At 51.0% G+C, this 14,130-nt stretch overlaps 4 protein-coding genes across 8 annotated transcripts; 3 read left to right on the top strand and 1 right to left on the bottom strand.

Moving 5' to 3' along the window:
- Window positions 1–608: 608 nt before the first annotated feature.
- On the bottom strand, window positions 609–10,144 carry FVEG_05822 (eukaryotic translation initiation factor 3 subunit B). 5 transcript variants are annotated; one of them, XM_018894060.1, is made up of 5 exons: window positions 7,519–10,144; window positions 7,183–7,451; window positions 3,201–6,878; window positions 1,604–3,140; window positions 609–1,552 (listed from the first exon to the last, which is right to left on the bottom strand). In XM_018894060.1, exons 3-5 carry the CDS (start codon window positions 3,470–3,472, stop codon window positions 1,118–1,120), a joined length of 2,244 nt encoding a protein of 747 aa, XP_018751040.1. In that variant the 5' UTR covers window positions 3,473–6,878; window positions 7,183–7,451; window positions 7,519–10,144; the 3' UTR covers window positions 609–1,117. The 5 variants fall into 5 exon arrangements, with proteins under 5 accessions (XP_018751040.1, XP_018751041.1, XP_018751042.1 ...); XM_018894061.1 differs by having other exon boundaries at window positions 3,201–7,451; window positions 9,873–10,144; XM_018894062.1 differs by having other exon boundaries at window positions 1,604–6,878.
- Window positions 2,878–6,011, top strand: FVEG_05823 (T-complex protein 1 subunit beta). The gene is made up of 4 exons (XM_018894063.1): window positions 2,878–4,003; window positions 4,092–4,243; window positions 4,298–5,669; window positions 5,722–6,011. Exons 1-4 carry the CDS (start codon window positions 4,001–4,003, stop codon window positions 5,779–5,781), a joined length of 1,587 nt encoding a protein of 528 aa, XP_018751043.1. The 5' UTR covers window positions 2,878–4,000; the 3' UTR covers window positions 5,782–6,011.
- Window positions 6,332–9,915, top strand: FVEG_15733 (hypothetical protein; the record flags this gene model as incomplete). Its single annotated transcript, XM_018904929.1, has 3 exons — window positions 6,332–8,707; window positions 8,756–8,891; window positions 8,940–9,915. 3 exons carry the CDS (start codon window positions 6,332–6,334, stop codon window positions 9,785–9,787), a joined length of 3,360 nt encoding a protein of 1,119 aa, XP_018751044.1. The 3' UTR covers window positions 9,788–9,915.
- A 536-nt stretch (window positions 10,145–10,680) lies between the features above and the next one.
- Window positions 10,681–14,122, top strand: FVEG_05826 (hypothetical protein). Its single transcript, XM_018894064.1, has 2 exons — window positions 10,681–13,215; window positions 13,268–14,122. The coding sequence occupies exons 1-2, from the start codon at window positions 11,593–11,595 to the stop codon at window positions 13,769–13,771; spliced, it is 2,127 nt and encodes a 708-aa protein (XP_018751045.1). The 5' UTR covers window positions 10,681–11,592; the 3' UTR covers window positions 13,772–14,122.
- The last annotated feature ends 8 nt before the right edge of the window (window positions 14,123–14,130 follow it).

Genomic DNA, 14,130 nt, shown 5'->3' on the forward strand with positions numbered 1-14,130 from the left:
TGTGGCTATTGCAATAATGCCACTGAGAATAAGGAGCGCGTCACGCATCATGCAGGGAGAACTGAGCAATGGTTCGGGCAGGAGTTTGCAATATTGATGACACGGGCAAATATAAAGTCGCGCTCGCTCGAGAGAGAATCCGTTACTATCTGAAGACGCGATATCGTAGGAGTGATATGATATAAGGTACAATTAATGGCAAATACGGAGAGCTGAGTTTTGGAGTGATGAGCCCAGTCAAGAGCAGACCGCTTGACACATAAATAACCCAGTTCATAACAAGGTCTGCCCCTTTCTTGGATACGAGCCGCTATCAGTTCACACGTGGAAATATCTAGTATTGATGTTTGTATGTATTAATCTGAGGACATTTAATATGAAGTGGCGGAAATGTTTGGCCCCTAGCGGCTGCGGTCCGATTTGGGCAGGCTGCGTGCGACAAACACCCGAGACCTGTATGCCGCTCCAAAGTCATCGCCGAGCTGGGACGGATATCACGGTTCGTGGTAGGCCTTTCGGACGGCAGATTTGCTTTTGTGATATCTTGGCATCAAGCACATTGAGGACATCGCCAAGAAGAGAGGCTGACTGTCAGGGAAACATAGATAGGTGCTCCGTACGAATGCGAATATCGAGGGCAGCAGAGACATCAAGAGATTGTTAAGAATGCGTGAAAGTGCCGAGACAGCCTCTCATGCTCTCTTGGCAAATATTCGAACATGAAAACGAGTTGCCTTGGTGCTCAAACAAACAAGTTTGTTGTTAAGAGTGTGAGTTTGACAGGATTTCTTTTCGGAAAAGCCAAGACTTTCAGCTGCTGTCTTGGGCCAGAAGGTGTTGCTATGCATCGTAGATAGGTAGACAAGCGATTGAGATGAATGTGTTCAGAAACGGATTCGTTACCAAGACAACTACGTCGTATCACTTAGCAAACAATGATGAGCAAGTGGTATGTATGAACAGAGAATACTCCGAAAATGCTTTTAGAAAGTCCAAGGAGCTGGACCTATCTCTCGTGTGAACATGACAATGAATTTCATTACGTTACCCCTCGCCCTGACCAGTTTTTCTACCGAGATACAAGCAAACCACTCCCATGCAAATGCAGTGAAGACGTCTATGCGAGGATCTCCTCACTCTCCTCGAGAACCTCCTCCACAATCTCCTCAATCACCCGATCCGCCTCCGATGTTAAGCCCTCGAGAGACTTTGTGTAAGCCTCTAGCAGAGGAGCATGAGGATCCTTTGGTAGGCCAAGAGCTTCGCGCTCTTCCAAAATCTCGGCCTCGACAGACTCGCGCCAGTTGTACCACTCCTCGAGCATGTGTCGGCGAGCCTCAACAACAGCCAAGTCAGCGGACGCACCACGGTCAGCATCTTCTTGCTCAAAGACGCGGCTGTATTCTCGAAGGTTCTTGCGCACAGCCTTCTGCTCCTCCTTGGTGAGCAGGGTTGCGGGCCGAGGGCGCCATGAGAACTGCTTGAACTTCTCAAGGGGCTCTTCTCGTAGAGCCTCACCCTTGAAATCGTAAATGTGGTAACCGTTTTCCATCTAGATCAGGTCAGTATATATATCATAGTAAGTTTGATAGATGGAGCATACCGAGTGCTTCCAAGCGGAAGCCCATGAGGCAACGAATCGACCTGAAGGGTCCCACTCAACATCTGTGACACCGTAGTGGTCGGCGGTGTTCATAGCCTGGAGGTTGGCAGTAAGGTCCTTATCGGACTCGGGCTTCTCACCCTCGAAATCAAGGTCGAAGAAGTCGAGATCGGAGCTCTGCTGGTTGGCAATGGTGGCAATAACAACGAAGCGACCGCGGGGTGACCAGTAGATGGCGTTGCTGTTCTTCTTGTCAAGCGTTCGGAGGTGCTTGAAGTTACCCACTTGTTGGCCCTTCTTGGCCTTCTCAGGGCAGAAGAAAGAAACTGCAGTCTTAGGAGGGACAGCAGTAACGCCCACGGGCTCGGTTGTGGAGATGATGGCAAACCTGTCACCCTTGGGCTCCCAGGCAAAGTTGATAACGGTATCCTTAATAGTGTCAACGACCTCGACAGGGACACCCTTCTCCTTGACACGGAAAATCTCGAGTGTGGTTGCTTGAGACTTCTTCGACTTGGAGTGTCTGTCGACCTTGACGCAAATGTAGGCAGCCTCGGATTGCCAATGAAGCTTAGCGTCGCTAACGCTAAAGAGGTTCAGGGATCGAACGACCTGTTTTGAGGGAATGCTCATTAAGCCGACCTTGGCGGGATTGCTGCCAATTTCAGGAGTCCAGTAGCAGAACAGCTGCTCGTAGTCCTTTACACCATCACGCTTGGGGGTAGCAGGAGCCCAGTCGAAGTCCACAACACCCTCGATCTTGATGGAGGTCTTGTCGAGAAGGTTCATGCGGGGGAGTTCGTATACGGAGATAGACTGGCCGGGGTTCAGACGAGCAACGTACTTGTCATCAGCAGACCACTTGAAGGCAGGCCACTGCATCTTAGGGGGGGCCTTGCCTTCCTCAACCTTAGGGGGCTCGAGGTTGGCGAAAGATCGCAGAGGAGTAGCAGTGGCGATGTCCCAGATCACGTAGTTCTTGCCATGGTCATCGATCGAGAGGGCAGGGTGGCCCTCGTCGGGGATGGAGATAGGGCGGTTGGACCAGGTGACGATGTACTTCTCACCAGGAGAGAAAGCGACCAGGTTCACGAAGGGGTGAGCGAATCGGGCCTGTCGCGTCCATGAAGGACCGCCCCAAAGCTGGACACCCTGGGCATGGACAGAGGTGAGGTATGTGCCAAGAGGAGACCACTGGACAAATGTCTCAGTCCAGTGCTGTCGCTCAACAATGTTCTCAGGTTGATCCTTCTCGTTGTTCCAGTAGACGCCGACGCTCTCGCCCTTGTACATAACGAACTGATCTCGGCCGCGGCCTGAGGGATCCTTGAGGAACCATCGCAGATGCTCCTTCTCGGTGAACTCGTCGATGTGAGGGGGTTGGTAGGTCTCGTCGATACGGCCTTCTCGTCCATATCGCTCGATGTCGGTGAACTTGTTGACGCGGAGAGTGTGCTTCTTGTCGAGGGGGGTGAGATCGAGCTCGCGAGTAGCGGCAGCAGCCTCAGCGGGTGAGGAATATTCGACAAAGGCGAATCTTTGAAAACGGGATCAGCTCCAAGTTCGATGCATCTTTAGTTCCAAGCATGGCACCTACCGGAAAGACTTTCCATCGTCACCCATGGGCATATGTATCAAGTCCTCACGTGTCTTGCCGACTGTGTTGAGCTTCTTCAACAAGAACTTGACAAGCTTGGGCTTCTGATCCTCTGTGACTTGAGGCAGGCCATCGATAACCACGAAGCTGTCATAGCCTTGCTCCAGCGAAACCTCGAATCGTTCTCGAAGATCGGAGATATCAATATCATCATCGTTGAACTCGTCATCGTCAAGGTCGGCCTCGCGGAGGTGGTCGAAAGAGGGCGCCATGCTGGGCGATATTTGGTTGTTGGAGGGGTGCAAGAAAAAATGCCCCGCTCTCGCTCGATTCTGTACGGTTTTTTTCGAGGGTTTGGGAGGGTTTGGCTACCGAGCACAGGTTTGCGAAAATGGCCTTTTTGCGCGCGGGAGATATGACCTCTGGAAGACACGCAAAGGCTTGTCTAGAACGGCGCAGAATGTCGCTCGGGATCGTGCGGAGTCTTGATGTTGCGGTGGCCAACCTAGTTCAGCACAAATTTGGTGTTCTCCTTCAACTTTCCCGACGAAAGTGTGCGTGATGCGGAGAAATGATAATACTGGCCCGAAGCTCGAGGCTTCCACCGCGGGGCAAATCACGTGTGGGCTTTGCTGGCCCCTGGGAGTGGAGGGGCTGCGGTTGCTTAGCTGAATGGGAGCTCCAGAAAAAAAGGCTGCAACGTCTACCCCAAGGCTGAAGCATATTGACGTTGACGACGACGATAACCTTTTACGTTTTTATAGGTTTCGCCGTGTACAAAGTCACATTGTTAGCCCATCATGGTATGCTTCTTCTTTTGGAGAGGAATGCTTGTTGAAGCATTTCATCTTCTCGTATCGAGTACACCGTATGCTAACATGCCCCTCCTAGTCTTTCCAACCAACCCAAATTTTTGAGGAGGGCACTACGGAGGAGAAGGGTGAGAATGCTCGTCTCTCTGCCTTTGTCGGTGCCATCGCCGTCGGTGATCTCGTAAAGAGCACCCTTGGCCCTAAGGGTATGGACAAGATTCTCCAGTCAGCGTACGTTGCGCCCATCTTGCGGTATCGACAACCCCCCTTTTAACATGATGCTAGCTCCACCGCCGAAATCATGGTTACCAACGACGGTGCCACAATCCTCAAGTCGATCGCCCTCGACAACGCTGCCGCGAAGGTTCTGGTCAACATTTCGAAGGTCCAAGATGACGAAGTCGGTGACGGTACCACCTCTGTTGCTGTTCTCGCTGCCGAGCTATTGAGAGAGGCGGAGAAGCTGGTCGACAAGAAGATCCACCCCCAGACTATCATCGAGGGCTACCGGATAGCCAGCCAGGCTGCGCTGAAGGCGTTGGAAGGATCAGCCGTTGATCACAGCAAGAACCCCGAGGCCTTCCGACAAGATCTACTTGCCATTGCCCGAACGACACTCAGCTCCAAGGTTCTGGCCCAGGACCGCAAACAGTTCGCCGAATTGGCCGTTGATGCCGTCCTCCGACTCAAGTCATCCGACCTCAACCACATCCAGATCATCAAGAAGGCCGGAGGCAAACTCAGTGACTCCTACCTCGACGAAGGTTTCATTCTCGATAAGAAGATCGGTGTCAACCAGCCCAAGCGACTAGAGAAGGCCAAGATTCTGGTGGCCAACACCTCCATGGACACCGACAAGGTCAAGATCTTTGGTGCTCGTGTCAAGGTTGGTTCAACAAGCAAGCTTGCTGAGCTTGAGAAGGCCGAGAAGGAGAAGATGAAGGCCAAGGTTGAGAAGATTAAGGCACACGGCATCAACTGCTTCATCAACCGACAGCTTATTTACAACTGGCCCGAGCAGCTGTTTACTGATGCTGGCATTATGTCAATTGAGCATGCTGACTTTGACGGTATTGAGCGTCTTGCCCTGGTCACAGGCGGTGAGATTGCCTCGACCTTTGACCATCCCGATCAAGTCAAGCTTGGTCACTGCGACGTTATTGAGGAGGTTATCATTGGAGAAGATACCCTCATCAAGTTCTCTGGTGTGGCTGGTGGTGAAGCTTGCACAATTGTCCTCCGAGGTGCCACAGAACAGCTCCTCGATGAGGCCGAGCGAAGTCTGCACGATGCCCTTGCTGTTCTGTCACAGACTGTCAAGGAACCCCGAACCACCCTTGGTGGTGGTTGTGCTGAGATGCTTATGGCCAAGGCGGTTGAGGGCGCTGCTACCCGAGTTGAGGGTAAGCGACAACTGGCTGTCTCTAGCTTTGCCGTCGCTCTCCGACAGCTTCCTACTATTCTTGCCGACAACGCTGGTCTCGACTCTGGTGACCTTGTTGCCAGATTACGCAAGGCTCTCTACGATGGTCTTACCACTTACGGCCTGGATCTGATGACCCCTGGTGGTGGTATTACTGATATGCGAGATCTCGGTGTTATCGAGAGTTACAAGTTGAAGAAGGCTGTGGTGTCTTCGGCCAGCGAAGCCGCAGAGGTAAGTACTTATCCAAAGCCTCTTGAAACAGATTTCTAACATTATCAACCAGCTTCTTCTTCGAGTGGACGATATCATCCGGGCAGCTCCTCGTCGACGAGAGCGTATGTAAAACTGGCGTAGGTAGCCGGTGAGGACGAGTCAATGTGCATAGACCATGATGATCTGTAATGATACCATAGATGCTGGAAAAATGGAAAAAAGGACCATCGTGAATGAGCCTTGCCTTATGACGAACAACGAATTGCCCATAAATCCGTGCTTTTGAATGAGCAGTGTCGTGCCAGTGCCAGCAGCCCCTGACTGACACCCTTACAGTTGTCACTGGCAAACACTGACGCGCTTTATTGATCGCTCGTCTCTACCTATTGTTGCGTTTATTGAATAGCAATTTGCTTTGCATTCTACTGTTAATTCCTCTCCCACCTCTCCAAACTCAATTTCTCGCATTCACTCTTTACGCTCGCATCATCACGCTCTTGCAAAAGATCTCAACTTCAGCATCATCAGCATTACTTCACCAGTCATACTGCTATCTGCTACTTTATTATTCTCTTCTGAAAGTCTTTCATATCTGAGCAATCCCAATAAGTCACTCGTACTTTCATCATCATTTGTTCTCCGGCAGGTGTCTTCGCTCTCTGAGTGATATCGCCAAACCAATGGAGCAATCGAAGATTGTCGACTTCTTTTCGTCGTCACCGTCCTCTCAACAACCCAAAAAGCGCACCAAAAAGCGCACCAAAAAGTGCAACAATTCATCACCAGCCAAAGCCGCGAAAGGTGGCAGCCAGTCCAGTTCTCCCAACTCAAGTCGCCCAGGGTCACAGCAAACCATGGCCAAGCCAAGCCAGAAGCCCAAGAGGCAGAGATCGCAGGCATCAGCCTCACTGTCCCGCGCAGCATCTTTACATCCCTCTATCCCCTCTACCCCAATCTCCAAAAACATGTCATCCCCCCAAATCATGAAGAAGCGACATCTCCAGGGACGCAATGAACGCGTCCCCGAGACTCCCCCCCAAAAACGAGCTCCGACGAGTAGTCAAAGCCAACAAACCCCCAAACGAACAAGTCAACTAGTTCAAGCAAACTCACCGAATACACCATTCGATATTTCATCTGGAGAGAGCTCTGATTCAGACTGTGTGATTGAAAAAGTCCAGCCGTCGCCAAAGCGCAAGCTTGTCGCGCCCAGCCCACGAGCTCGACCTGCCAAGAAGCTCAAGACTGATCAGCAAGAGACTATCAACCGAGGCTTTGCCTCTATCAAGGCATCTGTTCTTGCAAAAGGCACAACATTGGCAAGACAGAACAAGAGACCAGCTGCTAGAGAGCGACAAGGTGCTTCTATGCCTCCTCAAGCACCCTTGCCCAACCTCACCTCAAGCGTTGCAGGCCCAAGTCGAAGCACATCTGTCCCTCCAGCTCATATCCCTCCCAAACCCAGCCAGAATGAGAATGTAACCCAAATTGAGAATGAGTCGGACCACGACAATGAGAAGGTTCAGCTTACTCCGAAAAAGCGCCAGCTTGAGCAACAGAAAGCAAACGTCAAGCGACGACGAGTTGGCGACTCAATCGAGACCCCTGTGTCGATCGATGCAGACGATGAAGATCAACCCGACTCGGACATTGAGGTCGTCAGGGTCCTGGTGTCCCCCAGGCGCAAGGCCGCCAAAGGTCGCGCTACAGCCGACAAAGATATCAAGGCCGAGAACTCTGCTAAGCAGCGAAAGGTTGCCGCTCAGCGCAAGACCCAGTCTTCCTCTGTGACAAAGCGTCCTACACCTGCTAAGTCAGCTGTTGCACGCGACACCACACCAATCAATACTTTGCACATCGATCTTACCCAGGAGCCCTCCGATAGTTCTGATTTCTCAGATGAAGAGACTACGGTCCCCGCCAAGCCAGCTCTGCCAACACTAGTTGAGCATACCCTTGACGTCCAGAAGCCAGCCACTACGACTGAACACACTACCACCAGTCACACCGACAATCCTGTGGCTACCCCCCAGGAGACCGTCCTTGTCCATGAACAGAGGGAGCCCTCGCCACACATCACGGATTCTTTGCTAGATTGGGTTGATCGCCAGACGACGAAGAAATCTACCTCACTCTCCAGCAGCAATTGTCCGTCTCCCGACCATGACGTGCCCTTCTCCACCGCGCCTGAATACCAGCATGATGATACCGCAGCGAAGAAGATCAAGATGGAAGCTCACGATAGTGACATGGTGTCCATCAAAAAAGAGAGCATTGAGCAATACAACTCCAGCGATGACGAAGGTAGCAGTGATGAAGAGTCTCACGATGGAGACATCCGCGCTATAAAGCAAGAGAGCAGCTTAATGTATGGTCAATCCTCAGACGACGAAGAAAACTTCGACGAAGAGGACATCAAGAACATTAAAATGGAGAGCCACTCAAGTCCCATGAAAATTTCTGCTCTCAAGCAGTACGAGTCACATCCCGCCAAAGACGGCGAAAAGGAATACGACGACGATGAGGAATACCAAGGCCTCCCTGACTTAAGTGACGATGAGGTGTCTCACGACGCCAACACCAACGAGGTGGAAGAGAATGAAAACGTTGGATCCTCGCCACCTGTGTCATATCAGCTACCACAGGAAGACGCCCCTCCGAAAGCTGTCTCTACAACACTTGAGGAGAAGGTCACATTTGATTCGGCTGATAAGGATTTGGGCAACTCGTTCGGCAATTCGAAGAAACATCTCTCCACTCCGATCAAAACTGAGAAGGGTCTTTCACCATCGATCTATGAGCTTCAGCCAGTTTATAGTGGTGAGAAGCTTATGCAGAGCCACACTCCAGGTACACCATCGCCGTTCCGACCTCACCATCGGGATTCGCTTCTCGGCTTGAGGAGTATCCTGAAGGGCTCGGGCGGGCGAGGTCGTGCAAGCGATAACGAGAGTGTTTACTCTCCCTTCCCGGATGTCTCTCCCCTTTCTGGAGATGAGTACGTCACTTCATCACCTACAGAACGAATACAGCAGAGCAAAGAGCAAGCCAAAGCTGTCAGGCCTTCTAAGCGCAGAGTCTCATAGAACGGGACTGCCGCCGAGGTCAGCTCTTTCAAAAAGAAGCTTTACTCAACACCTCCTCACCGGGCTATTGTGCCCAAGGCAATGACATTGCCGAGACTCCTGCCCAAGAACTGGACGCCGCCACTTCCAAAGGGAGGTCGATGGCTTCAACAAAGTGTGTCACATGTTTTGCGTGAGGTGTACATACTGACATGAATCCTAGAAAAAGTTACCACGCCTTTACCATCTATCCCCGATGATACTGTTGCGAGCGACGCAGCCTCAAGACAAGAAACACCCACAAAGGTTGTCGCAGAGCGACCTTCCCGCATTAACGACGAGACAGACTTAGCAGAGTCTGAAGATGAAGTTGAGAAGAAGCTCCAGGAGCAACAGTTGGAGCCAGGAACAGACAAGCACTGGATCAAGCCTTCCGAGAAGGAAATCAAGCCCCCGATCATCCGAGATGGCGTTTCAGAACACGCCATTAAACCCACAGTTGCTTTGTTCAAGAAGAAAATAGCCGCTAGGCAAGGCTTCAATCACGATACAAGCGACAAGTCCAATCAAAAGTACAACTGGGAAATCGACTGGACCACGCCGGCGTCCTTGACTGAGCGCAAATCACAAGCCGTAGCAGCGGAACTAGAACATAGGGGAATCAAGACCAGCAAGCAATACAGCAACTTTTGGTACAACCTTACGATGAAGTTTTCAAGACTTGCAGGCTCGCCGATTCCGCTTTTTACAGCAAAGAAAAAGGCACTCGACACATTTGTTGAGGAGGCCATGCAGAACCAGGAAATCAGACGGCGGAACAAAAACAAGGCCACTGTAGCGGAAAGGAAAGCGAGGCGTCGAGAGAAGAAGAAGAAGAAGCAGAAGCAGAAGACACAGCCCAAAGATGTGGATGCATTTCTCATTCCCGGAGATACAGACGCTAAGAGTGAATCCGAAGATTCCGATTCCGATCTCAACGGAACCGATCTGATCGCCAAAATGCGGGCAGATACCGAGAAACGGCAGAGGACATATGGAGGCGGAACTAGCTGTGGACGTCGAAGCAAGTAAGGAAGTTTGATGCCATGTGTGAGATCGGGCATTCGGGGATATGAATCGATCGATGTACGGTCAAAATGTAATAATGCACACGTACAGATGAAGTCACTTTTTTGGAGATAACGCAGGACAAGGGGGGGCAGAGATATGCAAGCCTTAAGACTGAACGCAGTTGATTGACAAGGTCCCTCGATATGAGAGTTTATTAAAGAAGTCTGGAGTTATCACCCGCAAACCTTAGCAGAGGGGCTTCGAGGGGTTATTATAAATAAATCGCGAAATTGCTTGTTTTTTCAACGTCTGAGGTTGCATGTTGACAGGGGAGCTGAAAATCTTGGAGTTGTGAGACATGATTGGCTATGCTTGTTCATTAGCCGCGCATATGCGGCCGAGATTAATTGACAGGGGCCCGCTTCCATTTAACACTCCTGGCACTGTAGGCGCAGGCAGGTCGATGAATATGTATCGAGATGGTTGATGGTGTAAGAAAAGAGGATATAGCATGAATTGTTGAGTTTTTATGGGTTACACTGTGACCATTATTGATCTTAGTGCTCCAATTGAGGGCTCTGGCAATAATTGGTGATCATGATATTACCTGTATTTGCAACGACATAGGAGCTTGACTTCATCGCATGAACTCATCATAATACAGAAATTGATTGTGTATTCCAATGCCTTTCCTTCCAGTTCTGCATCAATTATTAGCGGTCTTACACAGTCTCCAAAAAAGATTCACGGTGCAAGCCCCTGGAGGTGGCTTGATCCGATAAGGCCATGTCCACACCCATGACTTAACCCACACACTGAGAAAAATAAGGCAAAGGTCACGAGCATGCTATTTTAGTATGAATGGGTACAAGCATTCCATCGCTATCCCATCAAAAGTGTGGGTGGGATCATCTCCTTGGCTGCGCTGGCGTTCTCGTTTGGGGATCGTCATCCACTTCCCGGTTTATCTTGGCTTGACTTTTGCTTGTGCTTGTTCTTGTTCTTGTTCTTGAACTTCCTTGCCTTGTAGTTGCTTGAATCTCACTCGTTTTCCGTCGTCTCCTTGTCATCTCTCTCCCCCATCCTTTCTTCCCTATTTCTTCTTGTCTCTACTCTCGGCACTGCATCATTTCTTCATTCTTCAATCGTCTTCTTGTCTCAAACCCTTCAACTTTAGACTAATCACCCCCTTTGTTTTGGAGGCCACTTCTTCTCAACTACGCGCTTAATATTGGGTAATATCTCGCCATCCCGGCCGCGACCGCTTACCATTGTCCGGGGTTGCAAAATCTTGTTCCCGCCTTCGAGTTCGGTCGTTTCTCTATGAGACTTGGAGTCTTTCTTAAGCCACCCTCTTAGCTATTCCAACCTAGTCCTCGTGATCGATTGATACCATTAATCGCTCTTACAACCCAAACACAACAACTTTTCGGCTCGGCCTCCTTTCACTTCGTTCCCTCGCTTTCCGTATCCCTTTTTCCTACCAGACTTGCTTAGTACGACTTCATTTTGGCCCTATTATTTGGTTCTCGCAAACCCCGGCATTTTTGAAACGGCTCCCTCCGACCCCGATATTCCAGTGCCCATAACAACGGTTACCGCCAAAACCGACAAAGCAAGCATCCTAGCACGGCGCCGCCGAACAAAACAGAAGCGCCGCCCAAGCCAAACAACGGCCACATCGCAAGCCACGATCTCGAGCCAATTCACTCTTAATTGACGAAGAAAATACCCAGATCAGCAGAGATCTACTTGCTCGAAATCCTCCGGGCGAGTCGACAAGGTCCTCTCGTCCAGCCATTTACCGTTCCCCTGGAGATGCGACAATGATCCGTACTCTTGATATCGGCAGTGTTCTCCCCAGCCCCGACTCTCCGCCAGGGATGACAACCTCAAAGAGCTCCAAGACTTCCTCTTTCCAATCTTTCGATAGTGACGATGGCAGCGTCTTGGCCGACGTTGGCCATTTTGAAGAAATTGGTCTCGACGACGATACCGTGACCCTCAAGAGCCCATCGAAGGTCGATGTTCGTCCCACTCTAGCCAAAGCCCCCTCGAGCCGGACCCTCGCAGCAGGCAAAACTGCCTCCAAAGCCCGACCGCCATTTCCAACCCTCGAGACCAACGTATACACCTCCAACCCCAGAAGCACCAATTTGAGCGCGTTGACCGAGCCTCTTTCTGCTACTCGACCAAAGACATTGACAAGCCCATCCTCTGCATCTCTTCCATTCCCTCGACGGCGAAGTCCAAGCCCAGCCTATTCGCTCAACCCGAGGGATCCGAGAGACCCAAGTTTCCCTCAAAAACCTCGTCGAGGCAGCTGGCAGGCCGGCCGCGATCGCAAGTCTTTCACCGACCTCGAGCGAGAATGTGATGAAGACGATGGCGATGATATCCCAGATGGCATGTTTCTGGACAATGTGCCGCTCTCCCCCCGGCCCATGCAAGAGCGTACGCCCAGTCGACCATCCTCCGTTTCTCCGTCCCCCAATCGATCCAAAGAACGAGTGCGAAGTGTCGGCAATGGAACACCCGCAGTTGCGCAAGCTCAAGGCTCTCTTCGATCACCAACTTGGAAGACCGATGACAACCCTCGCAGCCCGGCCAAGCAACGGGCACACAGCTGGAATGCTGCGTTGGCGGAATTGAACGCTGAAGCCAAGACGTTGACTGAGAAGCTCGAGGAGCACGCCAACGAAATGGAGGAACAGCAAGCCAAACGCCCTGCGAATCAACGCCCCAACACTTGGAACGCTAGTCGACGATCTGTCGATACCTTTGACAAGAAGCAGCGTGTCAAATCAACTCCCGAACTGCCCCCTCTTCGCAAGACGAATATTATGATTGATCCTCTTCCCGTTTCGAAGGAGAAAGAGGCTGTTCTCAGCCGGACACGACCTTCATGGCTACCACCCAAGGATCCCGCTGAGGAACGTCGACATCTGAAGGAATATCAGAAGATGATGGCAGCAAGTGCCAAGGCTGAGGAGCGACGCGAAGCCTCACGCAAGGCCAAGATCGAGGGACGAGACAGCACAGCTGACAACCTGATGCAAATTTGGGAGAGGGACGTGATCCCACGTTGGAGCGATGCTATTCGCGAGCGTAGGACAAGAGAACTATGGTGGAAGGGAATCGCACCCAGAAGCCGTGCCCAAATTTGGGGTCGAGCAATCGGTAATGAATTGGGACTGTCTGAAACGTCATTCAAAGCAGCACTGGCCAGAGCTCAAGAGATTGAAGCCAGAGTTAAGGACGATAAGGGCGACGCGGAGGATGCTAGGAGGGCAAGATGGTTCCAGGATATCCGTAGGGACGCGGCACAGAAGACTTGGGAGGATCTACGGATTTTTGACGTCGAGGGACCACTGCACCAAAGCCTTGTTGATGTGTTGAGTGCATATGCCATGTACAGAAGCGACATTGGTTATGTCCGTGGTTGCAACGTAAGTCCAACAGCCACCTTGTGCCACCTGAGTTGCTAACCAAGTCCGTCAGACAATCGCTGCATTGCTGCTGCTCAACTTACCCGATGCCGCGTCTGCATTCGTCGCACTCGCTAACGTTCTCAATCGCCCACTGCCTCTAACCTTTTACACTGGAGATCCGGGTGCACAAGCGTCCGCATTCAACCTCATCATGCAGACACTTTCTCTCAAGTCTGCCCCTCTCCACGCGCACCTCACCAAGAAGATCCCTACTGCCGAATTAGAACGATCTTTTTCAGGAATTTTGACAGCCATTTTCACACAACACTTGGCGATAGATGAAGCAGCCCGTCTTTGGGACGTATATGTTTTTGAAGGAGACGCTCTCCTAATTCGAGCTGCTGTTGCACTTCTTCTCAGCAGAGAGATGACGCTCCTCGGCGCTAAGACCGCCGACGAAGTCAAGACCATTCTTGATGGAAGAAACGCCAAGGTCTCTTCGGCCAGAGTCGCCGGAGAGGTGGGTGCCGAGGACAAATTTATGATGTCAGTCCGTGAGGCAGGAAAAGCTTAAGGCGTTTAATCGGGCCACCCGTTTGGAAAAAGGCTCCTGGGGCTTGAAAATCAAGCTGTACATTTTGGATAGATGGATGGTGGACATATCTGCTCCATTTCACGGCGTTTACTACATGGAATGTGGCGGGTATATTTGGTTGGACGTAGAAGGCATGCTTATGAAAGGTCTTGTGAGACTATAGAGCGGTTTTATCTTCGTAATTTACCGTCATCCACGGTTGGATGATGAGATTTTGAATCAAACATATTTGATGATCATTCATACTGTCTTTGTGCATCTTGTTCTTGATGTTGGAAACACAAACCATACAAACTGGATAGAGTCATGAAAGTGTTGTTGTGTTGTGAAGGGGTAGC

The sequence above is a fragment of the Fusarium verticillioides genome, chromosome 2, assembly GCF_000149555.1.
Source record: "Fusarium verticillioides 7600 chromosome 2, whole genome shotgun sequence".
NCBI classification, from domain to species: domain Eukaryota; kingdom Fungi; phylum Ascomycota; class Sordariomycetes; order Hypocreales; family Nectriaceae; genus Fusarium; species Fusarium verticillioides.

Bases quoted from the DNA above. Each gene is read 5' to 3' on its own strand.
- FVEG_05822 (XM_018894061.1), bottom strand. From the start codon at position 3,472: ATGGCGCCCTCTTTCGACCACCTCCGCGAGGCCGACCTTGACGATGAC. The intron at 3,141-3,200 runs GTAGGTGCCATG...CCGTTTTCAAAG, and splicing joins GACGATGGAAAGTCTTTCCG to ATTCGCCTTTGTCGAATATT. The intron at 1,553-1,603 runs GTATGCTCCATC...GACCTGATCTAG, and splicing joins CTTCCGCTTGGAAGCACTCG to ATGGAAAACGGTTACCACAT.
- FVEG_05823 (XM_018894063.1), top strand. The intron at 4,244-4,297 runs GTACGTTGCGCC...ACATGATGCTAG, and splicing joins GACAAGATTCTCCAGTCAGC to CTCCACCGCCGAAATCATGG. The intron at 5,670-5,721 runs GTAAGTACTTAT...ATTATCAACCAG, and splicing joins CGGCCAGCGAAGCCGCAGAG to CTTCTTCTTCGAGTGGACGA.
- FVEG_05826 (XM_018894064.1), top strand. From the start codon at position 11,593: ATGATCCGTACTCTTGATATCGGCAGTGTTCTCCCCAGCCCCGACTCT. The intron at 13,216-13,267 runs GTAAGTCCAACA...CAAGTCCGTCAG, and splicing joins GTTATGTCCGTGGTTGCAAC to ACAATCGCTGCATTGCTGCT.